The 27,634-nt window shown below is 49.3% G+C and overlaps 1 protein-coding gene across 4 annotated transcripts in view; it reads right to left on the bottom strand.

The window, feature by feature from the left end:
- Nucleotides 1–2,504: 2,504 nt before the first annotated feature.
- The window catches only part of TRPM4 (transient receptor potential cation channel subfamily M member 4), a 55,421-nt gene continuing 30,291 nt past the window's right edge, over nt 2,505–27,634 (bottom strand). For all 4 annotated transcript variants that reach the window (XM_030821041.1, XM_030821038.1, XM_030821039.1 and 1 more), the window contains 13 exons: nt 26,625–26,754; nt 26,303–26,448; nt 25,071–25,183; nt 24,622–24,699; nt 17,776–18,210; nt 14,162–14,294; nt 13,809–13,983; nt 12,461–12,638; nt 3,938–4,134; nt 3,506–3,638; nt 3,271–3,343; nt 3,077–3,182; nt 2,505–2,852 (listed from right to left, as the gene is read on the bottom strand). In XM_030821041.1, the coding sequence (XP_030676901.1) occupies nt 2,848–2,852; nt 3,077–3,182; nt 3,271–3,343; nt 3,506–3,638; nt 3,938–4,134; nt 12,461–12,638; nt 13,809–13,983; nt 14,162–14,294; nt 17,776–18,210; nt 24,622–24,699; nt 25,071–25,183; nt 26,303–26,448; nt 26,625–26,754 (1,902 nt within the window). In that variant the 3' untranslated portion in view covers nt 2,505–2,847. The remainder of the gene's footprint in view (nt 2,853–3,076; nt 3,183–3,270; nt 3,344–3,505; nt 3,639–3,937; nt 4,135–12,460; nt 12,639–13,808; nt 13,984–14,161; nt 14,295–17,775; nt 18,211–24,621; nt 24,700–25,070; nt 25,184–26,302; nt 26,449–26,624; nt 26,755–27,634) is intronic.

Here is a 27,634-nt window from a genome sequence, read left to right as displayed (position 1 = left end):
GAGGCAAGGGTGGATTTGCAGCTGAGAGACAAAAGCTCAAACTCGCACATGGACTGAGTGAGTTCCTGTGGCTTCACAGCAGTTGACATTTCCAAATATAAAATCGTGCATTACAGATGCTCTCTGGATTGCCCAGATTTCTGTTTCAACTCAGCCACTTTCAATTTTTATTTTATTTATTACTATTTTTTTGAAACAGTCTTGCTCTGTCGCCCAGGCTGGAGTACAATGGCACGATTTCAGTTCACTGCAACCTCCACCTCCTGGGTTCAGGTGATTCTCCTGCCTCAGCCTCCCGAATAGCTTGGACTACAGGTGTCCACCACCACACCCGGCTAATTTTTGTATTTTTAGTAGTGATGGGGTTTTGCTATATTGGCCAGGCTGGTCTCGAACTCCTGGCCTCAAGTGATCCACTTGCTTGGCCTCCCAAAGTGCTGTTTTATAGGCGTGAGCCACCACTTTCTATCTGTGTGACTTTATTTGAGCCACTTTTCTGTGTCTCACTTTTCTCATCTGCAAAATGGAGACAATAATAGTACCTACCTTATATGGTTATCATAGGATTCACTGAGTTAGTGCACGTGAAGCACTTAAAACAACGCTGGACACATATATATAGAAAGTACTGGAGGCTGGGTACGGTGGCTTATGCCTGTAATCCCAGCACTTTGAGAGGCCGATGTGAGTGGATCGTTTGACCCCAGGAGTTTGAGACCAGCCAGGGCAATATGGTGAGACCCCATCTCTACCAAGAATCCAAAAAATTAGCTGGGCATGGTGGTGCAAGCCTGTAGTCCCAGCTACTCAGGAGGCTGAGTGGGAGAAATGCTTGAGCCCAGGAGGTGGAGGTTGCAGTGAGCTGTGATTGAGTCACTGCATTTCTGCCTGAGTGACAGAGTGAGATCTTGTTGAAAGAAAAGAAGAAAAAGTCGCTGGGTGTGGTGGCTCACGCCTGTAATTCCAGCACTTTGGAAGGCTGAGGCAGGCAGATCACCTGAGATGAGGAGTTTGAGACCAGCCTGGCCAACATGGTGAAACCCCGTCTCTACCAAAAATATAAAAATTAGCCAGGCGTGGTGGCGGGCACCTGTAATCCTAGCTACTCCAGAGGCTGAGGTAGGAGAATTGCTTGAATCCAGGAGGCGGAGGTTGCAGTGACCTGAGATCGTGCCACTGCACTCCAGCCTGGGTGACAGAGAAAGACTCTGTCTCGAAAAAAAAAAAAAAGAAGAAGAAGAAAAGAAAGGAAGGAAGGAAGAAGGAAGGGAGGGAAGGAGGGAGGAAGGGAGGAAAGGAGGGAGGGAGGAAGGAAGGGAGGAAGGAAGGAAGGGAGGGAGGGAGGAAGGAAGGGAGGGAGGGAGGAAGGGAGGGAGGAAGGGAGGAAGGAAGGAAGGAGGGAAGGAAGGAAGGAGGGAAGGAAGGAAGGAGGGAAGGAAGGAAGGAGGGAAGGAAGGAAGGAGGGAAGGAAGGAAGGAGGGAAGGAAGGAGGGAGGGAAGGAAGGAGGGAAGGAAGGAAGGAGGGAAGGAAGGAAGGAAGGAAGGAAGCAGGGAAGGAAGGAGGGAAGGAAGGAAGGAGGGAAGGAAGGAGGGAAGGAAGGAAGGAAGGAAGGAGAGAAGGAAGGAAGGAGGGAAGGAGGGAAGGAGGGAAGGAGGGAAGGAGGGAAGGAAGGAGGGAAGGAGGAAAGGAAGGAAGGAAGGAGGGAAGGAGGGAAGGAAGGAGGGAAGGAAGGAAGGAGGGAGGGAAGGAGGGAAGGAAGGAAGTAGGTTACATTACAGTGATTATTACTACCTGGGTTGGTGAGAACTAACTCAGCATCTTCCAGAGAAGTCGCAGTAGCCACACAACACTTGGCAATGTTTCAACGCTACTCTGCACCCACAGTGACAGATACTTGGATCTCCTCCAATTTGGAGGAAGGATGTTTTGGTTTTGATTTTTGGATGTGTTAGTTGTTGGTGGCTTTCTTGCTATTTAACTAATAACTGCTGTCAGTTCAACCTTGTCATTACCAGTTTAGCTTGTTATGGGTTATTTAGTTAAGCTGCATGTATAATCACGCATATTTGCCTCAACCCTGTGTGCGCCTGGCCTGCAATTTCCCACTAATTAGACTTTTTAAAGACACGTATGCATTTATCTACTCAAATTTGCATCATCCGTTTCCCTATTGCCAAAGCAGATGTACACAACACCCACCCACCTCCATTCCAGGAAATAATTTGCTTATTATCACTGAGTTATTTTTCCACTGGAAAGTTGAAACTGGGTGGGAGGGGGTACAGATGGGGTCTTGTCCTACTGAAGCGACAGCCGTCAGAACAGTGCAGACAGAAGTGCTGGGTCTCACGCAAGAACAATGGGGCTCAGGGGGGGAAACGGACTCCAAAATATCTGAATTACAGTAGCAAATCCACCAAGAACCCCAAACCCAACACCCCAGCTCCAGCTCCCATCCTGGATCTAGACACCCACCAGTTCCCCCAAGAATCAAGCCTCCGGACACGATCCCTCTGAAATGGCTTTATTTCCCTAGTGTTAGGAACCTGTGAGTGGTGAGGGGTCTGTGGTCCCTGTTACCCCAAGGACCCTGCAGCCTCCAGAGGGACAACGGCCCGGGCTCCAGGCCTTGATCCTCCCAGGCTGGGGCTGGTTCTGGGAGGAGCCGGGCATGCTGTGGTTCGTAAGGGTGACACACCCAAAGGTGGTCCCGACAGTGGCCCAGATGGACACGGGGCTCACCTCAAGGACAAGGCCACCAGGTGCGGGGGCCAAGGCCCAGATGAGCCTTACTCTAGGAGCAAAATCCCCTGTGGGGGCTTCTTCTTGAAGTCCGCCAGCAGGGCTCAGTCTGGGGGAAGAGAGAAAAGAGAGAACAGGTGATTGGCAAGGAAAGGGAGAGACAGAAAAACTGGGAGACTGGCAAAAAAGAAGAAACACGAAGGCGAGAGTACAAAACGCTCAAAGGAGACCAAGAGAGTGACCCAGGGACACTGGAAAGGCGCCGAGAGAGAAAAACACGCAAAAATACAGGAACAGAGGCTGGAGATGCACAGGCTGATGCTACACACTGACCTTTGGGCCCAGGCAGGTCAGGGGGTGGAGGGCCACCTGGGGGCAGCAAGGCAGAGCGGCTCAGGGCCTCAGCCACCCACCCCAGGACGCGGCTACACTGCTGGACCTGGGGAACGGGAGGAATGTCAGAGCAGGAGATGGGAACCCCCACCCGACCCCTGCCACAATCCCCCAGCCAGGCCCCAAGCCCTCACCTCCCGCTCCAGCACTTTCAGGCGCTGTTCGTACTCGCGGATGTGTCCCAGCTGTTTCAGTGCCATGTCCACCCTGAGAAGGGAGGGCCTCTTACCAGGGGCACCCGCAGCCCACCCAGCACCCCCGGGCTCCGCCTGCTTCCCGGGCCTCCTCCCTCCCAGGACCCTGCCTTCAGCTGAAGTCAGGATCTGCCCCAGGCCAGAAGCCCCATCCCCGACCAGGCCCCGCTCTCACTTCTGGGACGTGCGCTTCAGACGCTCGGAGTCGCTCTCCCGCTTGTCCCTAGCGCGTGCCAGGAGGAAGTTCTCCTTATGCACCGATTCCCACGTTAGCAGCTTCCGCTCGGCTTCCTTAGAAAGGTAGACCCCTGCTGGGGCGGGCGGAGTCAAAGGGCTCAGGCCACGCCCCTTCCCAAGCCCAGCTGCCCCTTCCCACACCCTCAGAACACGCTATCCCAGACCCGGCCCCTGGTGATTCGAGAACATGCCCCGCCCCTCATCCATAAGCCCCGCCCCTCAGTGCTTAAGCACCGCCCCTTGTTGCTTAAACCCCGCCCCCGCTGCCTAAGCCACGCCCACTAGTCATTTGGGGCATGCCCTCTTCCCCTCGCCTTCCTGGCTCCTGGTCCCCTATATTTCTCCTTTTTAAGCCAAGCTCTGTTCTCACGGAAATGCTCGAGGGCCGGGTAGGATGGCTGGGGGCTCCAGGGGCGCCTGCACAATTGCCTGAGCAGGAGGCGCAAGTGGGAGATGACGATAAAGGGCGGGGCCAGCGCGGGCCGAGAGTGGAATTCCCGGATGAGGCGGTAACGCTGCGCCTTCCAGTAGAGATCGCTGTTGCCCTGTACTTTGCCGAATGTGTAACTGCAAAGGCCAGAGGTCAAAGGTCACTTGAGGTCAGGGCACAGCCAGGGGCAAGGACGAAGGTTAGATGCCAGGCAATAATTGTTCAAAGTCTATGGCAGCAGACAGAAGTCAAGATCACTAAAGTCAGAGGTTACAGGATGCGATTAGAAGTCAGGTTAGGGCCGGGTACGTTTGGTCATGCCTGTAGTCCCAGCACTTTGGTCAGGAGTTCGAGACCAGCCTGGCTAACATGATGAAGCCTCATCTCTACTAAAAATACAAAAATTAGCCAGGCGTGGTGGCAGGCGCCTGTAATCCCAACTACTGGGGAGGCTGAAGCAGGAGAATCGCTTGAACCCAGGGGGTGGAGGTTGCAGTGAGCTGAGATTGTGCCACTGCACTCCAGCCTGGGAGACGGAGTGAGACTCCATCTCAAAAAAAAAAAAAAAAAAAAAAGTCAGTTTAGAAGGGCCAAGGGTCAGATGTCAGAGGTCAAGTTGGGGATGGTATCATGGTATAAGGTAGAGGTTGAAGTCAGGTTAAAGTTGGGCTCAAAAGTTAGCCTGGACACAAATAACTAACATCAGAAATGAAAATGGAGACATTACTACTAACCCTACCGAAATACAAAGGATTGTATGAGAATACTATCAACAATTATATGTCAACAAACTAGATCAATGAAATAGACAAATTCCTAGGAACACACAAATTACCTAAGCTGACTCAAGAAAAAATAGAAAATCTCAGTAGAATTATCATAAGAGATTGAATCAAAAACCTTTCAATAAAGAAAAGCCCAAAACCAGATGGCTGTGCTGGTGAATTCTATCAAATATTTAAAGAAGAATTATAATAACAAGGATGTTTCTCAAATTCATCCAAAAGATTGAAAAGGAGAGAACATTTCCTAACTCATTCTATGAGGGCCAGCATTACCGTAATACCAAAGCTAGATAAAGATATCACAAGAAAATTACAGACCAGTAGCCTTTATGAATATACATGTAAACATCCTGAAAAAAATACAAGCAAATCTAATTCAGCAGCATATTAAGTGGATTTTATACCATAACGAAATGGGATTTATCCTAGGAAAGTAAGGGTAGTTAAACATACAAAAATCAATGCAAACACCACATTAATAGAACAAGGTGTGGGGGAAACCACATGATCTTCTCAACCAACACAGAAAAGGCATTTGACAAAATTCAACAACACTTCATGATTTTTTTTTTTTTTTTTTTTTTTTGAGATGGAGTCTCGCTCTGTCCCCCAGGCTGGAGTGCAGTGGCACAATCTCGGCTCACTGCAAGCTCCGCCTCCCGGGTTCACGCCATTCTCTTGCCTCAGCCTCCCGAGTAGCTGGGACTACATGCACCCATCACCACGCTCAGCTAGTTTTTTGTATTTTTAGTAGAGATGGGGTTTCACCATATGTGGGCGGCAAGCCACCCAGGTGCCAAGGCAAGAGACCAAGGGCACGAGCTGTTCTAGTGTAATAAAACATATAAAATAACAAGAGCTATACTAGATATAGATCATAGTTTTGATTATATATGAATATCAATCATTAGTTTGTAGCAATTACTCTTTATTTCAATATTATAATAATCCTTGCTCTACAATCATAACCTAGGAAAAACCAGGCCATACAGAGATAGGAGCTGAAGGGGCACGGTGAGAAGTGATCAGAAGACAAGAGTGCGAGCCTTCTGTTATGCCCAGACAGGGCCACCAGAGGGCTCCTTGGTCTAGCAGTAACGCCAGCATCTGGGAAGACGCCCGTTACCAAGCAGACCATGGTCTAGAGGTAGCGTCAGTGCCAAGGAAAAGCACCCACTACTTAGCAGACCGGGAAAGTCCTGGAGTCTCCCTTTCCCTGGGGCAGTTTAGAGAAGACTCTGCTCCACCACCTCTTGTGGAGGGCCTGACTGATGTCAGGCCTGCCCGCAGTTATCCAGAGGCCTGTCTCCCTGAGATGCTGTGCTTCAGCGGTCACCCTCCTGTTTCACTTTCCTGTTCCACTCTGTACACCTGGCTCCACCCTCTAGATAGCAGTAGCAAAATTAGTGAAAGTATGAAAGTATTAAAGTCTTTGATCTTTCTTAAAAGAGCATAGAAGAAATAATGACGTAAGCTGTCCTCTCTCTCTCCACCTCGGCTACCTAACAGGGAAGGGCCCCCTGTCCAGTGGACACATGACTCACGTGACCTTATCAATCATTGGAGATGACTCACACTCTTTACTCTGCCCCTTTTGCTTTGTATCCAATAAATAACAGCGCAGCCAGGCATTTGGGGCTGCTACCGGTCTCCGTGTCTTGGTGGTAGTGGTCCCCCGGGCCCAGCTGTCTTTTCTTTTACCTGTTTGCCTTGTGTCTTCATTTCTACAATCTCTGGTCTCCGCACATGGGGAGAAAAACCCACAGACCCTGTAGGGCTGGCCCCTACAACCGTGTTAGCCAGGATGGTCTCGATCTCCTGACCTCATGATCTGCCCACCTCGGCCTCCCGAAGTGCTGGGATTGCAGGCGTGAGCCACCACACACGGCTTTTTTTTTTTTTTTTTTTTGAGACAAGGTTTCACTCTGTTGCTGGCACGATCATGGCGGTGGTGAAATCATGGCTCACTGAAGCCACAGCCTTGACCTCCTGGGCTCAAGCCTTCCTCCCGCCTCAGCCTCTTGAGTAGCTGGGACTACAGGCATGCACCACCATGCCTGGCAAATTGTTTATTTTTTTATTGAGATAGGGTCTCACTGTGTCAGTCTTGAACTCCTGGCCTCAAGTGATCCTCCCACTTTGGCTTCCTAAAGTATTGTGATTATAGGCATAAGCCACCATGCATCATAATTTTTAAAAATCATAAACTAGGAATAGAAATAGACTTTCTCAACATGAGAAAAGGTACTTCTGAAAAACCCACAGCTAACATCATACCCAATGGTGAAAGAGTGAAAGCTTTCCACCTAAGATCAGGGACAAGACAAGGATGTCCACTTTTGCCACTGCTATTCAACATTGTACTGGAAGTTCTGGCTAGAACAATTAAACAAAAAAAAAATAAATAAATAAAAGGCATCCAAATTGGAAAGGAAGAAGTAAAAATATCTCTATTCACAGATGACATGGTCCTATATATAGGAAATGCCAGAGAATCACAAGAAAGCTTCTAGGGCTGCAGATTCAGCAAAGTTGCAGGGTACAAGATCACACAAAAATCAGTTGTGTTTCTACACACCCTCAATGAACAATCCAAAAAGGAAAAGCAATTCCACCTACAACAGTATCTAAAGGTTAAGCACCTAGGAATAAAGTTAACCAAAAGGGTGAACGATTTGTAGCCTGAAAACTACCAAATACTGCTGGAAAAACATTAAAAAGAACACCTAGATGAAATATCAATACTACCCGAAGCAATCTACAGATTCAACGCAATCCCTATGAAAATTCCAACAACTGGCTGGGTGCGGTGGCTCACACCTGTAATCCCAGCACTTTGGGAGACCAAGGCGGGCGGATCACCTGAGGTTGGGAGTTTGAGACCAGCCTGACCAACATGGAGAAACCCCATCTCTACTAAAAATACAAAATTAGCCAGGCGTGGTGGCACATGCCTGTAATCCCAGCTACTCAGGAGGCTGAGGCAGGAGAATCGCTTGAGCCCGGGAGGCAGAGGTTGTGGTAAGCCGAGATCGCGCCATTGCACTCCAGCCTGGGCAACAAGAGTGAAACTCTGTCTCAAAAAAAAAAAAAAAAAAAGAAAATTCCAACAACCTTTTTGACAGACATGGAAACTCTGATCTGCAAGTTCATATGGAATTGCAGGAGGCCCAGAATAGCCAAAACAATCTTCAAAAATAACAAAGGAGACTCATACTTCCAATGTCAAAATTTGCTACAAACCTACAGTAATCAAAACTGTGTGGACTAGACATGGTGGCTCACGCCTGTAATCCCAGCACCTTGGGAAGCTGAGGCAGATCACCTGAGGTCAGGAGTTCAGGACTAACCTGGCCAACATGGTGAAACCCCGTCTCTACTAAAAATACAAAAACATTAGCCAGGTGTGGTGGCAGGTGCCTGTAATTCCAGCTACTCAGGAGGCTGAGTCAGGAGAATCATTTGAACCCGGGATGCGGATGTTGCAGTGAGCAGAGATCGCGCCACTGCAATCCCGCCTGGGTGACAAGAGCGAGACTCCGTCTCAAAAAAACGCCAAAAAACTCTGTGGTACTGGCATAAGGATAGGCACAGACCAGTGGAATAGAATTGAAAGTCCAGAAATAAACTCATAAGTCTATGAGTGTCATGCATTGAATTGTATCCCCCTAAAGATATGTTGAAGTCCGGCCAGGTCCAGTGGCTCATGGCTGTAATCCCAGCACTTTGGGAGGCCGAGGCAGGTGGATCACCTGAGGTCAGGAGTTTGAGATCAGCCTGGGCAACATGGTGAAACCCTGTCTCTACTAAAAATACAAAAATTAGCTGGGCGTGGTGGCAGGCGCCTGTGATCCCGGGAGGCTGAGGCAGGAGAATCGCTTGAACCCAGGAGGCGGAGGTTGCAGTGAGCCGAGATCACGCCACTGCACTCCAGCCTGGGTGACAGAGCGAGACTCTGTCTCCAAAAAAAAAAAAAAAAAAAAGATATGTTGAAGTCATAACCCATAGTGCCTCAGAATGAGACCTTTTTTAATTTTTTTATTTATGAAATATGTGGCTTTATTCCAAAATAGAGTTTACAGATGTGATCAAGTTAAAATGAAGTTATTAGAGTGGTCCCTAATCCAATTTAAGTAATGTTTTATTAAAAGTGGAAATGTGGAAGATGAAAGCAGAAGTTTCAATGATGCAACTAGAAGCCAAAGATGGCCAGCAAAGCACTAGACGTGACAGGCGAGGCACGGAACAGACTCTCCCCAACACCCCTCAGAAGAAAACAATTTGGCGGATGCCTTGATTTTGGACCTCTAGCATCCAGAATTGTGAGACAATTTCTGTGGTTTAAAGCCACACAGTTTTTGGGACTTTGGCAGCCCTAGGAAACTAATACAATAGGTCCAGCACAGGGGCTCATGCCTATAATCCCAGCACTTTGGAAGGCCAAGGCAAGAGGACTGCTTGAGCCCAGGAGTTCAAGATCAGCCTGGGCAATATAGCAAGACCCCATCTCTGGAAAAAAAAAAACAAAAAACAAAGCCTATGAAATTTTATATTTTCTCAGCAAAAATCATGCCAACAAGAAAGGAAGCAAACAGAGGGATCCAACATAGGATTAAAAAGGAGTTTCATTAAAAAAAAAAATATAGCCGCTGGGCACCGTGGCTCATGCCTGTAATCCCAGCACTTTGGGATCCAGCCAAGATGGGTGGATCACAAGGTCAGGAGATCGAGACCATCCTGGCTAACATGGTGAAACCCCATTTCTACTAAAAATAAATAAATAAAATAAAAGTAAAAAAAAAAAGGTAAAAAAACAAGCCAGGTGTGGTGGCACGTAACTGTAGTCCCAGCTACTTGGGAGGCTGTGGTGGGAGGATCACTTGAGCCCAGGAGGTTGAGGCTGCAGGTGTGAAGTGGTATCTCATTTCTGGTGTTTTGGTAGAGACAGCAGCCTCGCTATGTTGCCCAGGCTGGTCTTGAACTCTTGTGCTCAAGCAATCCTCCCACCTCAGCCCCCCAAAGTGCTGGGATTACAGGCATGAGCCACTACACCCGCTGGATGACTATAATTTTTACAAAAAGAAAATAACAAATGTTGGCTAGGATGTGGAGAAATTAAAACCCTCACACACTGCTGGTGAGAATGGAAAATGGTGCAGCTGCTGTGGAAACCAGTTTGGTGGTTTCTCAAAAAGCTATACATAGAATTACCATATGACCCAGGAATTCCACTTTGAGATATACACCCAAAGGAAACAAAAACAAGGATTCAAATAGATACTTCCATGCCAATGTTCCAACAAACATTAGTCACAATAGCCAAAAGGCAGAAACAACCCAAGTGTGGCCAGGCGCAGTGGCTCACGCCTGTAATCCCAGCACTTTGGGAGGCCGAGGCAGGCGGATCACAAGGTCAGGAGATCAAGACCATCCTGGCTAACACGGTGAAACTCTGTCTCTACTAAAAATAGAAAAAATTAGCCGGGCGAGGTGGCGGGCACCTGTAGTCCCAGCCACTCGGGAGGCTGAGGCAGGAGAATGGCGTGAACCCCGGGGGGCGGAGCCTGCAGTGAGCAGAGATCGCGCCACTGCACTCCAGCCTGGGCAACAGCGAGACTCCGTCTCAAAAAAAAAAAAAAAAAAGAAACAACCCAAGTGTTCATCAACAGATGAGCGGGTAAATCAAATGTGGTCTTTTCTTGAGATGGAGTCTCGCTCTGTTGCCCAGGCTGGAGTGCAGTGGCACGATCTTGGCTCACTGTAGCCTCTGCCTCCTGGGTTCAAGCGACTCTCGTGCCTGAGCCTCCCGAGTAGCTGAGATTACAGACACGAGCCCGGCTAATTTTTGTATTTTTAGTTAAGAGGGGGGTCTTGCCATGTTGGCCAGGCTGGTCTCAAACTCCTGACCTCAGGCGATCCACCCGCCTTGGCCTCCCAAAGTGCTGGGATTACAGGCACGAGCCACCACGCCTGGCCCAAATGTGGTCTATTTGTACAATAGAATATTACTCATTCACAAAACGGAATGAATGAAGTTCTGATGCACACTACAACATGGATGAGCCTTGAAAACATGCTCAGTAAAATCAGCCAGACACCAAAAGACAAATATTGCATAATTCCACTTACATGAAACATCTAGACTAAATCCATAGAGACAGAAAATACACTAGAGGTTACCAAAACCTGTGGGGAGGGGAAGTGGGGAGTTGCTGTTTCATGGGGACACACTTTCTGTTCTGGCTGATAGAATGTATTGGAAATAGATAGTGGTGATGGTTGCAGAACACTGTAAATGTAATTAATGTCACTGACTTGTACACTTAAAAATGGTAAAAATGACCGCTGGGCGCGGTGGCTCATGTCTGTAATTCCAGCACCTTGGGAGGCTGAGGCGGGTGGATCACAAGGTCAGGAAATCAAAACCATCCTGGCTAACATGGTGAAACCCCATCTCTACTAAAAATACAAAAAATTAGCCAGGTGTGGTGGCACATGCCTGTAGTACTAGCTACTCGGGAGGCTGAGGCAGGAGAATCGCTTGAACCTGGGAGGCGGAGATTGCAGTGAGCTGAGATTACACCATTGCACTCCAGCCTGGGCGACAGAGCGAGACTCCATCTCAAAAAAAAGATAAAGGCCGGGCGCGGTGGCTCATGCCTGTAATCCTAGCACTTTGGGAGGCCAAGGCAGGTGGATCAACGAGGTCAGGAGATTGAGACCACCCTAGCTAACATGGTGAAACCCCGTCTCTACTAAAAATACAAAAAAATTAGCTGGGCATGGTGGCGGGTGCCTGTAGTCCCAGCTACTCGGGAGGCTGAGGTAGGAGAATGGCATGAACCCGGGAGACGGAACTTGCAGTGAGCTGAGCTCGCGCCACTGCACTTCAGCCTGGGAGACAGAGTGAGACTCCATCAAAAAAAAAAAAAAAAAAGAAGTAAAAATGGGAAGTTTTATATAATTTTACCACAATAAAAAACAAAGTTGGCTGGACGCTATGGCTCACACCTGTAATCCCAACACTTCGGGAGACCCAGGTGGGCCAATCACTTGAGGTCAAGAGTTCAAGGCCAACATGGTGAAACCCTGTCTCTACTAAAAATTCAAAAAGTTAACCGGGTGTGGGGGAGTGGGAAGCGGAGGTTGCAGTGAGCTGAGAACTTGCCACTGCACTCCAGCCTAGGCAACAGATTATCCCAGCACTTTGGGAGGCTGAGGAGGGAGGATCACTTGAGTCCAGGAGCTCGAGACCAGCGTGGACAACATAGTGAGAACCCCTTTCTCCAAAAAATTTTTTTAATTAGGCAGGCATGCTGGCCTGGCTAATTTTAAGTAGTCCCAGCTACTTATGGGGCTAAAGCAGGAGGATTGCTTGAGTCCAGAAGGTCGAGGCTGCAGTAAGCTATGATCACACCACCACACTCTAGCTTTGGCGACAGAGTGAGACCCTGTCTCAAAAAAATAAAAATAAGGAAGTTCAACCTGGGCTCAGGGAGAGGATCAGTCCAAAGTCCAAGTCACAAGCAGGGTCTGGTTGGGTTTGGGGAGAAGGCAGCATTAGATTGGATCAGAGTTCAGGGACTAAAGACAGAATTCATTAGACAGGGTTCAAGAGTCATGAGAGGGCCACGGGTCATGCTGGGTGGGGTCGGATCAGAGAGCAGTCAGGCCTCACCTGAACATGGCGATGAGCAAGTTGACCAGCAGAATGTTGGCCACGAGCAGGAAGATGACAAGGAGCAGCACCACCAGCCAGTTGGCATACTGGGAGACGCAGGCACCCGCCTGGGCCCCAGGAGGGTGTGCCCAGAAGCCGGGCTCCGATGAGCAGTTGCTGTGCTCCATGAGGGCCACTGTGAAGAGAGACATTCAGAGATGGGGTGAGGGGGACAGAGACCTAAGAAAGACAGGAAGACTGCCAGGCGCGGTGGCTCATGCCTGTAATCCCAGCACTTTGGGAGGTTGAGATGGCCGGATCACCTGAGGTCGGGAGTTCGAGACCAGCCTGACCAATGTGATGAAACCCTGTCTCTACTAAAAATACATAAAACTGTTAGCCAGGCGTGGTGGCACGTGCCTGTAGTCCCAGCTACTCGGGAGGCTGAGACAGGAGAATCGCTTCAACCTGGGGGGTGGAGGTTGCAGTGAGCTGAGATCATGCCATTGCACTCCAGCCTGGGCAACAAGAGCAAAACTCCATGTAAAAAGTAACGTATAGGTTTCTCTTCAAAGACTTTCCTCCTCATCTAATTAACAATAAATAGTAACTTCTCTTAGAAACAAAATGTATTCAAAGACCTGCACTAACATTCTTAAATATCTACTAGCCATAAAAAATAAATCAATGTACTTTATATTTTTAGCTCCCACAATTTAGCCTAAATATTTGCCCTGACATACTTATACTGGTCCAAGCAAGCATTAGGTCATAGCCTGTTCCTCTTCCTTATTTAAAAGTTTTTTTACCTTTCTCAACATTCCACAAGTTACTTCCTCCTTCCTTTGTTCTCCTCTGCCTTTGCTTCTTTTAAAAACTTCTAAGTTACTAGCCAATCAAGACAAATACAAAATGTAAAGTCCGGTTCCAGCCAATAAAAACCACACACAGCAGTAAAATAGACGCGTCAGGTTATAAATGACCCTATCTCCTTTGTTCCGGTGTACTCTCATGACAAAACTGCTGGCGAGTGTACCCTTTCTACAAAAAATAAAAATGGGCTCACTAAAAAAATTAAATTTATGTTCAAGTACTATTTCTTTACGACACCACAAAACAAACATTTCTAACATCCATCTCAACAAAAAAAAAAAAAAAAGAAAGACAGAAAGACAGAGGGGGTGGGGTAGGCAGAGACCCAGAGAGATGATGATGGGGAATATAGGGTATCACTCAGAGATCCAGAGAAAGAGGGAGACAGAGACTCAGAGAGACAGACATTTTCTTAAAGACAGGGGTACAGAGACTCAGGGAGCGGGGACAGAGACTCAGAGGAAGGCTGTCAGGCCCTGTCATCCCCCCCTACCGTCCATGTCCTCCTGGGGGATCTGCCCGAAGATCTGCAGGTAGGGACGGTAGAAGACGCGGCGCAGGATACTTGGGAAGTCACTGTCCCGTGGCCTTAGGAGCCCCTCCGTGGCCACGCCATAGGCCACCAGCCACACGCCGAGGAAGAAGAGGAAGAAGAACACGTCCTTCATCTGTGGGGAGATGTGGCTGAGTCTGGCCCCGCCCTTCCCTACTCTGGCCCCACCCCCTATATCCCAAAACTATGCCCCTTGCTCCCCAAAGCCACGCCCCTTCTCCACAGACCACTCCCTCCCTGGCCCCACCCCTTTCCCTATGGCCCCGCCCACTTCAGCCCCGCCCCTCCCTCACCATCTTGCTCACGATGACGATCTTGGGCCCCAGCTGTTTGTTGACCGTGAAGATGTGCAGCAGCCGCACCGTGAAAACCATGAAGTCGATGCAGAGGACGGTGCGGCCCAGGTGGTACAAACCCGGGGTCAGCCTGGGGTGTGGGGAGACACCGCAAGGGTCACTCAAGTATCACAAGAAGCCAAGGAAAATGGGAGTCTTCCCAATGCCATCCTTCAGATGAAGCTGCAGCCTCCACCGGGCAGGACCCTCCCAGTCACCCGGGGTTTACCCAGATTTACTCAGTGCCAAGCTGGTCCACGCAGGGCACTGGAACCCATTTTTAAAATGGTTGCGCCTATTAAGTAATGACTGAATGAACGATGGCCTTAGCAAAGAGCTGGTCCCTGTGAGAATCAAGCTGGAAAAACTGCCGGAATATCTGTCCAACCTATAAAAGGCAAAACATATAGAGTCCCTACAAACTAATAAGCAAAATGAAGGAATAGGAAGGAAGCGAGATAAAGGATACCACGTACAATTCACAGAGGACGTTCAAAAGGCCAGCAAACATCAGTAATTCCTATGGGGAAAATAAAAATTCTACCCCTATTTTGCATCCTCATGTACTTAAACTTTGGATGGATTAAAAACCTAGTGTATGGACAGATGCGGTGGCTCACGCCTGTACTTCCAGCACTTTGGGAGGCCGAGGCATGCTCAAAAAAAAGAAAAGAAACAGACAAAAGTGAAAGTGAAAAGACAAGCCACAGACTTTGAGAAGATATGAAGATATTAAGACCAACAAAACTACCAAGGATTAGGATCCAGAGTATAAAGAGTATATATATTTATATATATACAAATCAGTGAACCCCAATTAAAAAAACGGGAGGGTGGCCGGTCGCAGTGGCTCACGCCTGTAATCTTAGCACTTTGGGAGTCCGAGGTGGGCGGATCACAAGGTCAGGAGCTCGAGACCATCCTGGCTAACACAGTGAAACCCTGTCTCTACTAAAAAATACAAAAAGTTAGCTGGGCGTGGTGGCGGGCGCCTGTAGTCCCAGCTACTCAGGAGGCTGAGGCAGGAGAATGGCGTGAACCCGGGAGGAGGAGCTTGCAGTGAGCCGAGATGGCGCCACTGCACTCCAGCCTGGGCGACAGAGCGAGACTCCGTCTCAAAAACAAAAACAAAAACAAAAAATAACAACGGGACACAAGCACGTGTAGCCATTAAGCTTAGGAAAAGATGTCCAACCTACCTGGTAGTCAAGAATGCATAAATTATAACAAGGAGAGGTCATGTTTACCCATCAAATTGGCAGATTTTTTTTTTGGTTAAATTGAGAGCTACATTTTAGAGTGAAAGTATCAGGCATTGTCGAGCATGGCCTCAAGGGGGCACTCTCTTACCCTGATGGCAGGTGTGGAAATGGGTGAAGCTACTTAGAAGGAAATCTATCCATGTCAAGAATATATGTACCCTTTGACCCATAAACTTTACATCTGGGATGTAAACTTTTATTATTTTGGAATAATAAAAAAACAGAAGGCTGGGCATAGTAGCTCACGCCTGTAATCCCAGCACTTTGAGAGGCCAAGGTGGGAGGATTGCTTGAGCCCAGGAGTTTGAGACCAGCCTGGGCAACACAGTGAGACCCTGTCTCTATTTAAAACAAGAAAAAGAAAGAAAGAAAGAGAGAGAGAACCTAAATGTCCATCTAGAGGGAACTGGCAAAACAAAGGATGATTCATCCATTCAATTCTGGAGATAATTAGACATTTCTCCCTTTTTTTTTTTTTTTTGACGGAGTTTTGCTCTTTTCACCCAGGCTGGAGTGCAGTGGCGTGATCTTGGCTCACTGCAACCTCCACCTCCCAGGTTCAAGCAATTATCCTGCCTCAGCCTCCCGAGTAGCTGGGATTACAGGCGCCTGCCACCACGCCCGGCTAATTTTTTGTATTTTTAGTAGAGATGGGGTTTCACCATGTTGGGCAGGCTGGTCTCAAACTCCCGATCTCAGGTGATCCACCCGCCTCGGCCTCCCAAAGTGCTGGGATTACAGGCATGAGCCACCACGCCAGGCCCATTTCTCCCTTTGAAGCTGAGATCTTTCCATTTTTCACCTGGAAAGTAGTGGGCTTGATAAACTGTCCAAAATATCACTGGCAATCCTAGAGCATGGGTAGTATATGGCCTTAGCCCTTTCATCTCAAAAGTCACTTTATACAAAATACAACAAATGACAAACAGAAGTATTAGTGTTCTGCAAAACTCTCATATCTTGCTCCCTGCTTGAATAAATTATTTATGTTGAATTGCTTTGTAACACTGCTAACACAGCTTAGAGGAAGCCTGCCTCTCAGCGTGTGTACTGAGAAAAGCTTGAGTAGGGATCATCACTGTCATCACTGTCAACCATTCAGGATGTGTCAGGTCCCTTGTAAACAGTCACCAGGTTGTTGGCCAGGCACGGTGGCCCACACCTGTAATCTCAGCACTTTCGGAGGCCAAGGCGAGTGGATCACTTGAGGCCAAGAGTTCAAGACCAGCCTGGCCAATATGGCAAAACCCCATCTCTACAAAAAAAATACAAAAAAATTTAGCTGGGTGTAGTGGTGCATGCCTGTAATACCAGCTACTCGCGAGGCTGAGGCAAGAGAATCACTTGAACCCAGGAGGTGGAGGTGGCAGTGAGCCAAGATCGTACCATTGCACTCCAGTCTGGGCGACACAGCAAAACTCTGGCTCAAAAAAAAAAAAAAAAAAAAAAAAAAATTAAGAAAGAAAGAAAGAAAACAAAAACAAACAAACAAAAAACCAGTCACCAGGTTGTGTCCACAAACTTTTCTGTTTGCTCTCCTCAAAAGGAGGAGTATCCTAATGCAGGATACTCCATAATGCAGGCAGGGCAAGGTTTAAACCCTTAGCTTGGAGGGATAGAAGGAAGGAAGGAGGGAAGGAAGGAAAGAAGGAAGGAAGGAAGGAAGGAAGGAGGCAGGCAGGCAGAGGGGCAGAGGAGAGAGGGAGAGAGAAAGAAAGAAAAGAAAGAGAAAAAGAAAAAGAAAGGAAAGAAAGAGAAAGAAAAGAGAGAGAGAGAAAGAAAGAAAACAGAGAAAGAAAAGAGAAAGAAAAAGAAAGACAGAAAGAAAGAGAAAGAAAGAAGAAAGAAAGAAAGGAAAGAAAGAAAGAAAGGAAAGAAAGAACGAACGAACGAACGAACGAAAGAAAGAAAGAAAGAAAGAGAGTAAGTCGGGGGCAGGAGGGCAAGGGGCCTGGGACCAACGAGCTGTGTGGAGGAAGAGGAGGGAGGAGTTGAGGTTGGCACCCAGGTCGGGGCGCTCCCATAAATATCTGTTAACCTTCAGACCTAGCAATAAATAGCAGCAGAGGCTGAGTGGCGGACAGTGGGGTTTTCTCCTGAATCCTGCCGTCCCTGAAGCCAGCCAATTACCCTGGGGCAATCGTCATGCCCGACTTTCCTAAGAGGAGTTTTGTTTGTTTGTCTCCAATCAGCAGGGTTGGCTTGACCTGCTGCCCAGCTGCGGGGAAGCCGGGAGTGGAGACCCTGGGAGTGGGCAGGAAGGATGAGAGGGGGCCAGGGGCCAGGGTTCCGAGGTCCCGGGGCACTCACCGGCAGCCCACGCCCAGGAGGAAGCAGGTGAGGGCCACTAGGTCGCACTGGTTCCAGCTGTCGGCGAGGTAGAGGCCCAGGCGCTGGCGCAGTGAGGCATGGCCAGGCCCGGGGCCCCCGCTGGCCAGGCTGCCCCCGCCTCCGCTCAGGCCCTGGCGCAGCTCCTCGCACAGCAGCGTGAAAGCCCAGAAATAGAGCAGCAGCTCCAGGGAGCCGGGCGGCGCCGGCTGGAAATCCACGAGCAGCACCCGCGCGAAAAGCAGCAGGAACAGCAGGTAGCTGACCACGTTGCCCATGAAGACGGTCACCGGCGCGCCCCAGAAGTGGAACCAGCGGCGTAGGCACCGGCGCCCCCCGCAGCGGCCCCCGCAGCAACCCGGGCGGCCCGACTGGCGTGGGACCCCCAGCGGCGTCTTCTCGGCTGGGTCTGCCGTCCTGTGGGGGAGAGAAGAGAAGGGAGGAGGCCTCACTCTGACCTCTGAGTCCTGATCTCCACCATCATCGAGACTTTTGGCTTGGCACATCTGACCCTGCCTGACCCGAAACTCAGTCTGCCCAGCGCTAATTTATCGGGTTTTTTGACTCTTGTATCTAACCTCTGACCTCTGAAATCTCCCATCATGAGGTGGATTGATCGCTTGAGCCAAGTTGTTGGAGACCAGCCTGGCCAACGTGGTGAAACCCTGTCTCTACTAAAACTACAAAAATTAGCCGGGCCTGGTGGCGCATGCCTGTAGTTACAGATACTCGGGAGGCTGAGGCAGGAGAATCGCTTGAACCCGGGAGGTGGAGGTTGCAATGCACTGCAGCCTAGGCGACAGAGTGAGACCCTGTCTCAAAAATAATAATAATAATAATAATAATAATAAAATAATAAATAAAAATAAAAATTTAGCTGGTAGTAGGGGCAAGCACCTGTAGTCCCAGCTACTGGGGAGGCTGAAATGGGAGGATCACTTGAGTCCAGGAGGCCCAGGCTGCAGTCTGCCATGAACATGCCACTGCACTCCAGCTTGGGCAATAGAGCGAGACCCTGTCTAAAAAAAAAAAAAAAAAAAAAAAAAAAAAATTTAAAGTGGAAACAGGCTGGGCACACTGGCTCACGCCTGTAATCCCAGCACTTTGGGAGGCCAAGGCAGGCAGATCAGCTGAGATCGGGAGTTCGAGACCAGCCTGACCAACATGGAGAAACTCCATCTCTACTAAAAATACAAAATTAGCCCGGCATGGTGGCCCATGCCTGTAATCCCAGCTACTTGAGAGGCTGATGCAGGAGAATAGCTTGAACCCGGGAGGCGGAGGTTGTGGTGAGCCGAGATAGCGCCATTGACTCCAGCCTGGGCAACAAGAGCAAAACTCCGTCTCAAAAAATAAAAAAATAAAGAAGAAGAAGAAGAAGAAAAGACCATAGAGTGCATGGCTCCACTTATGTGAAGTGTGCAAAACAGGCGAACCCAGAGACAGCAGGTAAATTAATGGTTGCCTAGGGCTGGAAATGAAAAGTAGCGCTAAGTATGTACAGAGTTTCTTGTTGGAGTGATGACAACGTTTGAAAATGAATTGTGGTAATGATATCACAATTCTGTGAGTATACCAAGAACCACTGAATTGTATACCTTAAGCAGGTGAACTGTATGATATGTGGATTACAGCTCAATAAAGCTGCTATTTAAGAAAAAGAAAAAAAAAAGTGAGGCTGGGCCTGGTAGCTCAAGCCTGAAATCCCAGCACTTTGGGAGGCCAAGGTGGGCAGATCGCTTGAGCCCAGGAGCTCAACAACAGCCTGGGCAACATGGTGAAACACCATCTCTACAGAAAAAAAAAAAAAAAAAATTAGCCAGGTGTGTGTATACCTGCAATCCCAGCTACTCAGGAGGCTGAGGCAGGAGAATCACTTGACACTGAGAGGTTGAGGCTGCAGTGAGCCAAGATCAAGCCACTGTACTTCAGCGGAGGCAACAGAGTGAGACCTTGTCTTGGAAGGAAGGGAGGAAGGGAGGAAGGAAAGGAGGGAGAGAGGGAGGGAGGGAAGGAGATAGAGAAAGAAAGAAAAGAGAGGGGGGAAGGAAGGAAGAAAACAAGGAAGGAAAGAAGGAAGGGAGGGATGGATGGACAGAGAGAGAAAGAGAGAGAGAGAGAAACAAAGGGAAAGAAGGAAGGAAAGGGAAGGAAGGAAAGAAGGAAGGAAGGAGGAAGGAAGGAAATAAGTGAGGCCAAGCACAGTGGTGTATGCCTGTAATCCCAGCACTTTGGGAAGCTGAGGCGGGAAGATCACTTGAGCCCTCGAATTTGAGACCAGCCTGGGCAACATGGCAAAACCCCATCTCTACAAAAAATATAAAAATTAGCTGAGCATAGCATGCATCTATTGCTACTTGGGAGGCTGAGGTGGGAGGATGGTTTGAGCCTGGGAGGTTGAGGGTGCAGTAAGCCATGATCGCGCCACTGCACTCCAGCCTGAGCGACAGATCAAGACCCTGTCTCAAAGAAGAAAGAAGAAGGAGAAGGAGGATGAGGAGAAGGCGGAGGAGCAGGAGGAGGAGGAGGAGGAGAAGGAGGAGGATGAGGAGAAGGCGGAGAAGCAGGAGGAGGAGGAGGAGGAGAAGGACGAGGATGAGGAGAAGGCAGAGGAGCAGGAGGAGGAGGAGGAGGAGGAGAAAGAGGATGAGGAGGAGAAGGAGGAGAAGGAGGATGAGAAGGCAGAGGAGCAGGAGGAGGAGGAGGAGGAGAAAGAGGATGAGGAGGAGAAGGAGGAGAAGGAGGATGAGGAGAAGGCGGAGGAGCAGGAGGAGGAGGAGGAGGAGAAGGAGGAGGATGAGGAGAAGGCGGAGAAGCAGGAGGAGGAGGAGGAGGAGAAGGAGGATGAGGAGAAGGCAGAGGAGCAGGAGGAGGAGGAGGAGGAGAAAGAGGATGAGGAGGAGAAGGAGGAGAAGGAGGATGAGGAGAAGGCAGAGGAGCAGGAGGAGGAGGAGGAGGAGAAAGAGGATGAGGAGGAGAAGGAGGAGAAGGAGGATGAGGAGAAGGCAGAGGAGCAGGAGGAGGAGGAGGAGGAGAAAGAGGATGAGGAGGAGAAGGAGGAGAAGGAGGATGAGAAGAAGGCAGAGGAGCAGGAGGAGGAGGAGGAGGAGAAAGAGGATGAGGAGGAGAAGGAGGAGAAGGAGGATGAGGAGAAGGCAGAGGAGCAGGAGGAGGAGGAGGAGGAGAAAGAGGATGAGGAGGAGAAGGAGGAGAAGGAGAATGAGGAGAAGGCAGAGGAGCAGGAGGAGGATGAGGAGAAGGCGGAGGAGCAGGAGGAGGAGGAGGAGAAAGAGGATGAGGAGGAGAAGGAGGAGAAGGAGGAGGAGGAGAAAGAGGATGAGGAGGAGAAGGAGGAGAAGGAGGAAGAGGAGAAGGAGGATGAGGAAGAGGAGGATGAGGAGAAGGCGGAGGAGCAGGAGGAGGAGGAGGAGAAAGAGGATGAGGAGGAGGAGGAGGAGAAGGAGGATGAGGAGAAGACGGAGGAGCAGGAGGAGGAGGAAGAGGAGAAGGAGGATGAGGAGGAGAAGGAGGATGAGGAGAAGGCGGAGGAGCAGGAGGAGGAGGAGGAGAAAGAGGATGAGGAGGAGAAGGAGGAAGAGGAGGAGGAGAAGGAGGAGGATGAAGAGGAGGAGAAGGAGGATGACAAGGAGAAGGAGGAGGAGAAAGAGGATGAGGAGAAGGAGGAAGAAGAGGATGAGTAGGAAGAGGAGAGGAGAAGGAGGAGAATAGTGAAAGCTACAGAAACTAAGAACTCCTAGAGAAAGACGGTCAGCTGCAGAGAGGACAGCAAGCTCCCTAGTGACAGAGAAAACCATCATGGTATTCACAGTTCTCCTGCAGAATCCTGGTAAGAAGGGAGAGGGGTGGGTCAGAGAGCTCCCCCACTTCTGCCATCTTGAATCACCTACAGCCAGGCCACACGCAGATTCCTGGGCTCAGTCCCAGCCTCTCGGGGGGGATCTTGGGATCTGCCCTTCAACAGAGCTCTCAGTGGGGGTGGCTCTCCACAGTGGCTGAGAGCACAGACTCAGGTACAAGAAGATCTGGGATCAAATCTCAGCTCTACCATTTACCAACCACATGATCTGAGGCAAGTGACTTAATGTCTCCATTATTTCATCTGCAAAATGAGAATAATTATAGGCCCTATTGCACTGGGTTGTTGAGAATTAAATGAACTGATTTTCGGCCAGGCGTGGTGGCTCATGCCTGTAATCCCAGCACTTTGGGAGGCCTAGGCGGGCGGATAATGAGGTCAGGAGATCAAGACCATCCTGGCTAACACAGTGAAACCCCATCTCTACTAAAAATACAAAAAAATTAGCCAGGCGTGGTGGCGGGCACCTGTAGTCCCAGATACTAGGGAGTCTGAGGCAGGAGAATGCTGTGAACCCGGGAGGCGGAGCTTGCAGTGAGCCGAGATCACGCCACTGCACTCCAGCCTGGGCGACAGAGCAAGACTCTGTCTCAAAAAAAAAAAAAAAAAAAAAAAAAAAAACAAAAAAAAACTGATTTTCAAAAGGATTTAGCACAATAGTTGCTCATTGTACGTGTTTCGTAACATCCGCTATTATCAAGGTCGTCATCATCATCACATGTGCAGATAAGAAATTGCTAGGGAAGGACACCATTACTGATCCTGACCTCAGACACTGGGGCCTTCTATCAACCTTTCCCAGTGGTCCAAATGTTTATCTTAGTTTTTCCCTTCTCTCTTGATACATGTTTTGTTCTTTTTTTATTTTTTGACATTTATTTTTAGTTCAGAGGTACATGTGCAGGTTTGTTACGTAGGTAAATTTGTGTCATGGCGGTTTGTTGTACAGATTATTCCATCACCCAGGTATTTAGCCTAGTACCCATTCGTTATTTTTCCTGGTCCTCTCCCTCGCCCTACCCTCTGTCCTCCAATAGGCCCCAGTGTGTGTTGTTTCACTCTGTGTGTCCATGTGTTCTCATCATTTAGCTCTTACTTATAAGTGAGAACATGGGGTATTTGGTTTTCTGTTCCTGTGTTAGTTTGCTGCGGATAATGGCCTCCAGCTCCATCCATGTCCCTGCAAAGGAAATGATCTCATTCTTTTTTATGGCTACAGATAAATATTTTGTATCCTCTCTACATTGTCTTAAAAAACTATATATAGGCCAGGCATGGTGGCTTATGCCTGTAATCCCAGCATTTTGGGAGGCTGAGGCAGACAGATCACAAAGTCAGGAGACGGAGACCATCCTGGCCAACATGGTGAAACCACGTCTCTACTAAAAATACAAAAAAATTAGCTGGGCATGGTAGGTGACTGTAATCCCAGCTACTCAAGAGGCTGAGGCAGGAGAATCGCTTGAACCCAGGAGGCGGAGGTTGCAGTGAGCTGAGATCACACCACCGCACTCCTGCCTGGTGACAGAGCAAGACTCCGTCTCAAAAAAAAAAAAAGAAGTTTGATAAATATTCTATTTCATTTGCCTAGGCCTGATTTTTAAAATACCTTTACAGCAACCATAGCATAGTGATTAAAAGCAGGGGCCTTGGGGCCACAAACAAAATAGGTGAAAAATCCCTCAATGAACTGATTCTGCTTGCTATAGAGGGATGGAAGTATGTGTAGCATGAAGCAAATCAGTTTCTAGTGATGGCTTCCTTGATGGCAGAACCAAATCTTGAGCCAAGCCTTGAGCTTGGCACTTGGGAAGTTTCCTCAGTATCTCAGTCCCTGATGGGACGTGTGATATAGTTTGGATGTTTGTCCCTTCCAAATCTCACATTGAAATGTAATCCCTGGGCCAGGCGTGGTGGCTCACGCCTGTAATCCCAGTACTTTGGGAGGCTGAGGCAGGCAGATCTCAAGATCAGGAGTTCAAGACCAGCCTGGCCAATATGGTGAAACCCTGTCACTACTAAAAGTGCAAAAGTTAGCCAGGCATGGTGGTGGGCTCCTGTAGTCCCAGCTATTTGGGAGGCTGAGGCAGGAGAATCGCTTGAACCCAGGAGGCGGAGGTTGCAGTGAGCCGAGATCACACCACTGCACTCCAGCCTGGGCGACAGAGCGAGACCGCATTTCAAAAAAAAAAAGAAAGAAATGTAATCCCTGGCTGGGCGCGGTGGCTCACACCTGTAATCCCAGTGCTTTGGGAGGCCGAAGTGGGCAGATCACTTGAGGTCAGGAGGTTGACACCAGCCTGGCCAACATGGTGAAATCCTGACTCTACTTTAAAGATACAAAAATTAGCTGGGCGTAGTGGTGCGCACCTCTGCTCCCACCTACTTGGGAGGCTGAGGCAGGCGGATCAGGAACCCAGGAAACAGAGGCTGCAGTGAGCCAAGATTGCACCATTGCACTCTAGCCTGGGCAACTGAGGGAGACTCCATATCAAAAAAAAAAAAAAAGAAAGAAAGAAAGAACAAAGAAATGTAATCCCTAATGTTGGAGGTGGGGCCTGGGGGAAGTGTTTGGGTCCTGGTGGTAGGTCCCTTACAAATGGCTTAGCACCATCCCTTTGGTGATCTTTTGCTCAGTTAGTTCACATGAGATCTAGGTGGCACCCCCTACTCCTGCTTCTGCTCTCGCCATGTGATACACTGGCTCCTCCCTCACTTTCTGCCATGAGTGGAAGCTTCCTGAGGGCTCACCAGCAGCAGATGCCAGCACTATGCTTCCTGTACAACCTGCAGAACCATGAGCCAATGAAACCTCTTTTCTTTATAAATTACTCAGTCTCAGGTGTTCCTTTGTAGCAACTCAAGAGGGAACTAACACAACGTGGAAGTGGCACATGTCCTGAACTGCTCAGGGTGTCCCCACCTCACACAGTGCTGGAGGCTCCACTCACCCGACAGGCCCTTCCCCATTAACGACACTATCCATGTCAAACTCTAGCTCCTCCCGTGTGGGCTCCTCTTCTGATTTCCTGGCAAGGGGGGAAGCACAGAGCGAGAAATGAGGGGAGGAGGAGGTGGAGAGGCATTCTCCAGCAAAACTCAAACTTCTTCACCCGGAGATGTGGCAGAGAGACAGAGAAGTGGTCTCCTAAAGTCACCCCAAAGGGACCTTCCCTCAGAGCCATGGCCAGAAAGGCAGAGTAACTGCCACTACAGGCACCACAGGGAGGATCCCCGCAAAACTCACCTCCCACAGCACTCCCTTAGCGGAGGGAGAGAGTCCCATTCCTAGGGAAGGGACACAATGGGCAGATGAGGGAAGAAACGTGGGCAGAGTGGGCAGGAAGGAGAAACTGAGCACCCGCCCCCATCCCCGCCACTCTCACCCCAGGGTACTGACCTGAAGGTGATGAGGCGGGTGTAGATGAGTGGAGGGCAAAAGAAGGCGAGAACCAGGGCCCAGATGGGTGTAGTGCTGGCCATATCTCCCCACCACTTCTGTGTCAGCAGAGACTGCAGGGGGTGGGAAGGATTAGGATCCAAATCTCCCCCACAGCCCCCTCCCTAAGATGCCCAGCAAGGGTTGGACCACAGCTCCAGAGTACAGAGCAAGTGCCCAATGTCACAGCCACAACTATTGAGGTAGGGAAACAGTGGTGAAAGGTAAAGACAACTTGGGCCAGGTTTTGGCAGTAAACAGTCAACACTTAAATTGACACCATATGGCAGATACAGGGCTAAGCACTTTATGTAGATTAGTCCACTGAACCCTTGACACATAAGGGGGTGGGTACTAGTATCTCCTCCTTGGTACACATGAAGCACAGAGAGGTTAAGGAAATGGCCCAAAGAAACACAGCTTGTATGTGGTAGAGCTGGAATCCATGAGTTTAACCACTATCCACAGCAAGGGACTCTGGGTAGCTGTTTGAAATGTCAGCCAAACCATTCCAACAGATGAGGATGGGACTTCCTGTTGGGCACAACTTCCTGTACTGAAGTGGGACTCTGAGCCCCTGTCAGATTTAAACTAAAAATATTGATAATGTTTCCAATATGTCAACTTGTCAGGATCGGAGAGACCATGGGAGCAAGTAGGGCTTCCCGAGACAGATGATTTCCTATAGGAAGGGTGAGATTTCCTAGGCCAAAGTTTGTTTATGTCCAAAAAAAAAAAAAATAGGTAATTGTTCAGTGAGGCCATTCTAATTGCTGAAAACTGAAACTAGGGACCTCTAAAGGAAGTGGGAAGGACTTCCTGTGGATGATGTAGGACTTCCTGTGGGTAAGCTAGGACTTCCTTTGAAAGAAATGGACTCTTCCGTGAAAGTGGGAAGGACTTCCAAGGTTAAAGGTGGAATTTCCTGATAGGGTCACCAGGAGTTTCTCTATCTGGAGTGGAACTTTTTAGGAGGATGGGCTTTGCCGTGGGAAAGTTGGCTTTTGGTGGAAGGGAGTGGGGCTTCTTATGGGAAGAGCAGCCTTTCTGAGAGAGAAGAGAGACTTTCTGGGGAATCTCCAGGGAGAGTGGCTGGGCAAGACCATAGATGTTCCCAGTGGCAGGGGCTCATCCCCATACTTCCCAGAGTCCACTCGGAGACTGTTTGGGATGTTGGTGTCGCAGATACTCACCTGTACCCCATCCTGGGCAAAGAAGGCACGGGCATCAGCTTGCATGGCCAGCTGGAGGCAAGTGGCATCCCCCCAGAGCGGGCAGCGACGGAGGAGGAGGCGGGCAGCCCTCACCTCACTGCTGCGATAGCACTCGCCAAAGAGGTCTAGGGGCAGAGGAGTTAGTTATGTGACAGGGATGGGAAGGAGTAGGGTGAGGGTATGAAGGGAGAGGAAAGGGAATTTAAGGGGATGGCGCAGGGATATGTGAGGAGTGCGAAGATGCACTTCCCCCTCTGGCAGCAGCCCCCGTCCCTGCTCCCAGGCACCGTGCCCCACGCACCAACGCCCATGCCCTCAAACTTGAACGCCAGGTCTTTCCTCCGTGCTGCCTCCTCAGCATCAGGCTCCAGGCGCGCCATCACCCGGAGCAGCAAACAGGCCCCAAGAGCTGAGGAAACCGCATTGGAACCCTGGAGAGACAAAGAGGGCACGGATGCGTCAAAGAGGATTCATAGAGGGGGAGAAAGCCTGAAGTCAAGGGAAGGGACAGAGTCAGAGGTCAGAAACTAACTGGGGTTATCAGAGGCCAAGGATGAAGTAATGTTTGGAGATGGATCTGGAAGAAGCTGAAAGTCAGTTGAAAATGCCAGAAGTCAGGTGGTTCAGAGACCAGGGATGCAAGTCAGGGGCTAAGCTGCATTAGAATGAATTCAGCAGTCACAGACAGGTCAAGAAGCAGTTGGAGGCTGGGTAAAGTGGCTCACGACTGTAATCCCAGCACGTTGGGAGGCTGAAGTGAAACCAGCTTTGCAAAAATGATAACTGAGGAAACTATGACAATGAAAGAAATCAAACCTGACCGACTCCACCTTGCTTCTAACCCTGAAGCTGTCCTTGTTCATTCCTGGGCATAGGCTGAACTAACTTTGGGAAGGAATTCTGTTCATGGTTTGACTCTGAAACAAAATTGATAATAGTCCTTTCCCCAAAGACTCCCTTCTTGCCTGGGGACCAGTCTACCTTTGCAGGACTAACAAATTAGCTACAAGATTAGAAATTATGGTTAGGGGTCATGTAGCCTCTGGCTCCCCCATTTGCTCCTGGGGATAACATCACTATTGTAACACCTAAGATGAGTGCTTGAGATAGTTTGCAGACCCTGCACTGGATGGATCAGCTGACACCACCCAGGCTGTCATCTGGCTCAACGGAGTTCTGCCATCCCACCCAGTAACAGAAGACAGCAAGAAAAACCTCACTTCCAACCCCTGTGATTCCATCTCCAACCTGACCAGTCAGCACTCCCCACTTCCCAAGCCCCTACCCGCCAAATTATCTTTAAAAACTGTG

Source organism: Nomascus leucogenys, chromosome 10 (genome assembly GCF_006542625.1).
Source record: "Nomascus leucogenys isolate Asia chromosome 10, Asia_NLE_v1, whole genome shotgun sequence".
Taxonomy (NCBI): Eukaryota; Metazoa; Chordata; class Mammalia; order Primates; family Hylobatidae; genus Nomascus; species Nomascus leucogenys.
Note: the sequence above shows the minus strand (reverse complement) of the source record. Positions and strands in the feature narration are given on the sequence as shown.